General features: G+C 57.5%; 1 protein-coding gene across 1 annotated transcript in view; it reads left to right on the top strand.

Moving 5' to 3' along the window:
• Window positions 1-2,619, top strand: part of EFL1 (elongation factor like GTPase 1) — a 56,722-nt gene extending 54,103 nt beyond the window's left edge. Inside the window, exon 19 of the mRNA XM_006773570.2 lies at window positions 2,374-2,619. Within this exon, the coding sequence (XP_006773633.1) occupies window positions 2,374-2,562 (189 nt within the window). The 3' untranslated portion in view covers window positions 2,563-2,619. The remainder of the gene's footprint in view (window positions 1-2,373) is intronic.
• Window positions 2,620-2,822: the final 203 nt, after the last annotated feature.

Genomic DNA, 2,822 nt, shown 5'->3' with positions numbered 1-2,822 from the left:
CTGTCCATCATCCACACTGAGGGGCCTCGGTCACAGGTGCTTATCACACACCCCGCCCTCCGCATCTGATGTGGAATTAAAACAGAATACCCCCTCCTTCCCTCCCTCTCACGGTACGGTGTAGATTTTACAAGGAAGGCAGACTTTTTCCAAAGTAAAGCTTTCAGGAGCTTTCTGAGGACGAGTGTTTTCTAGCCTGGAGCCGGGAAGCTGATCTGTCATCAAAAAGGGAGACGTCACAGATCCACATCGCAGGGCGAGGAGAAGGGTGGGGAGCACGTGGCTTTGAACTTAGGGGGGATCATAACGGGGAGGGGCAGGCAGTCCGGCCTCTTTTTTAAAAAATATATTTTTATTTTATTATTTTTTTAAAATATATTTTATTGATTTTTTACAGAGAAGAAGGGAGAGGGATAGAGAGTTAGAAACATCGATGAGAGAGAGACATCGATCAGCTGCCTCCTGCACATCTCCCACTGGGGATGTGCCCGCAACCCAGGTACATGCCCTTGGCTGGAATCGAACCTGGGACCTTTCAGTCCGCAGGCCGACACTCTATCCACTGAGCAACACCGGTTTTGGCTAATAACTAACTTTAGAGGAAAATAGAGTGAGGAAGGGTTTGCTCCAGGTTCGCGCTGTCCTTTGCCATCCCTGCCACCTGTCACGCTCCCGTTCCCAAAGCCTCTCGGGGAGCCCTGAAGGCGACGTTGTAATTACCCGTCGTTGATCTGGCATTTTCTGCCTGTTTCTGGTTCCCCTGTCGTTAGGCTCAGCAGTAACACGGTGGTTGGGATCTGGCTTCTCCCTCCGCGGCACTTTCCCCACTGGTATCCGACACCATGTCATTTACAATCAAGAGCTTTTCAGAGGAAGTGCTTCCAAAATACAGGGAAAATAAAGCGGCAGGCATTTCCCAGGAGGAAACCTTTGCAGTCAGCAATCGCATCACTTCTCTCTCTGCACCTTCCCTTCTGAGAAAAGGCGCTAATAACCAGCACAGAGAGAGACGTGTTCCCAGCGGGCTGTTCCCCGCGTGTGCCAGCCCTGCCTCAGGATGAGCTGCTCAACACCCAGATCCCGCCGAGGGGCGGCCGAAGGTCACGCAGGGCGAGGGGCACGTGGTGACAACAGCGAAGGATCCATTTCCCACGTGCAGCTTCCCACCTGCTGGCTGTGATCATGGTGAAAATTGGGCCAAAAAATAATTAGAGCTCCCAAAGCTCTCTCCTCCCGGGCCCTTACTATTATTAGTGAGGCCCGGTGCACGGACTCGTGCACGGGTGGGGTCCCTCGGGGTGGCCTGCAGGGATCGGGCCGAAACCCGCAGTCCAATACTGCCTGCAGTTCCTACCTGGCACTCCTGTTCATTGTGGCCCCACTGTGCCTGCCACGGGCTCGCGACCCATCAGTCCCTTTAGGGAGAGGCCCCCCGCCAGCCTGGACCCCTGAGTCTGGCGCCCTCCCAAGGGGAGTGGCCTGCGGGATCGAGCTGAATCTGGCTCTCCGACATCCCCGGGGGTCCCGGATTGCGAGAGGGCGCAGGCCAGGCCGAGGGACCCCACAGGTGCACGATCCGGCCTGGGAGGGGCCGTGGGAGGGCTCCAGGGCGTGTCTGGCCCATCTCGCTCAGTCCTGATCAGCTGGACCCCAGCAGCAAGCTAACCTACCGGTCAGAGCGTCTGCCCCCTGGTGGTCAGTGCATGTCATAGCGAGCGGTTGAGTATCCTTAGCATATCATTAGCATATTACGCTTTGATTGGTTGTTCAGTTCTGCCGTCCGGTCTATTTGCATATTACCCTTTTATTATGTAGGATTCTTTTTTTATCCAAGCCAACAGCCAGCTGGCCTTTGGGTGCCTTCCTTCCTGAACATTGGAAAGGGGCATCAGATCCCCCGGCAGCCAGGTGCATTCTGGGTGAGCCCATTAGGAAGGAAAGGCCTTGGTCTCCCAGCTCTGAGCGGGCTCTGCCCTGCAGCCTCCAGGGGCCCCTCTGTCTGTGGCTCAGCCTTCGGGGTCACCTTGTCGGTGGGTCACTCGCTCAGGGAATTCCCAGGAGCCTGTTGGGGTCAGTGGTGACTCCGCTTCAAGGTGTCGGCCACTGAGCTGGCCGGCCAGCTCTTCCTGTCTGTGGCCATGCCTCCAGGCCTGACTGCTCAGTGTTTAAACCTTATTCTTGAACTAGAGGCCCGATGCACGAAATTCGTGAGAGGCTCGGCCCTCGCAGCCTGGCTTTGTCCGGAAGGTCATCCGGAAGGTTGTCCGGCCATCTGGCCGAATTAGCATATTACGCGTCTATTATTATAGATGGGCCTCTGGGAGGAAAGCAGACTTGCCTGACCCAGCACATGCCGTGGCCTCCTCCCCCCAGGTCATTCCCAGCGACCCCTTCTGGGTGCCGACGACGGAGGAGGAGTACCTGCACTTCGGGGAGAAGGCCGACTCAGAGAACCAGGCCCGCAAGTACATGAACGCGGTGCGCAGGCGCAAGGGCCTCCCCGTGGAGGAGAAGATCGTGGAGCACGCGGAGAAGCAGCGGACCCTCAGCAAGAACAAGTAGCCCCGGGCGGCCTGTCCCCAATAAACGCACGGGGGCCGGGGCTGCCCGGGAAACCGCTTCCTCTGCGTCCTCTGTGTGCGCTCGCTGCCGGCACGTAGCCAGGCCACAGGGAGAGGGGGTCAGAGTTCACTTCCTACGGGTTCTCATTGATCAGGTGCAAGGCAGACGGGGACACAGTGTCCGGGGACTTACTCCCACCTGCGCCCCCGCCTGTCACCGCCTCACACTCCCCTCACGTCGTAGACACGTCCCATAGCTCA

This window comes from Myotis davidii, unplaced genomic scaffold (genome assembly GCF_000327345.1).
Source record: "Myotis davidii unplaced genomic scaffold, ASM32734v1 scaffold2707, whole genome shotgun sequence".
In the NCBI taxonomy this organism is placed as follows: Eukaryota; Metazoa; Chordata; class Mammalia; order Chiroptera; family Vespertilionidae; genus Myotis; species Myotis davidii.
The sequence above is the reverse complement of the archived record's forward strand: the minus strand, read 5'-3'. Positions and strand labels throughout refer to the sequence as shown.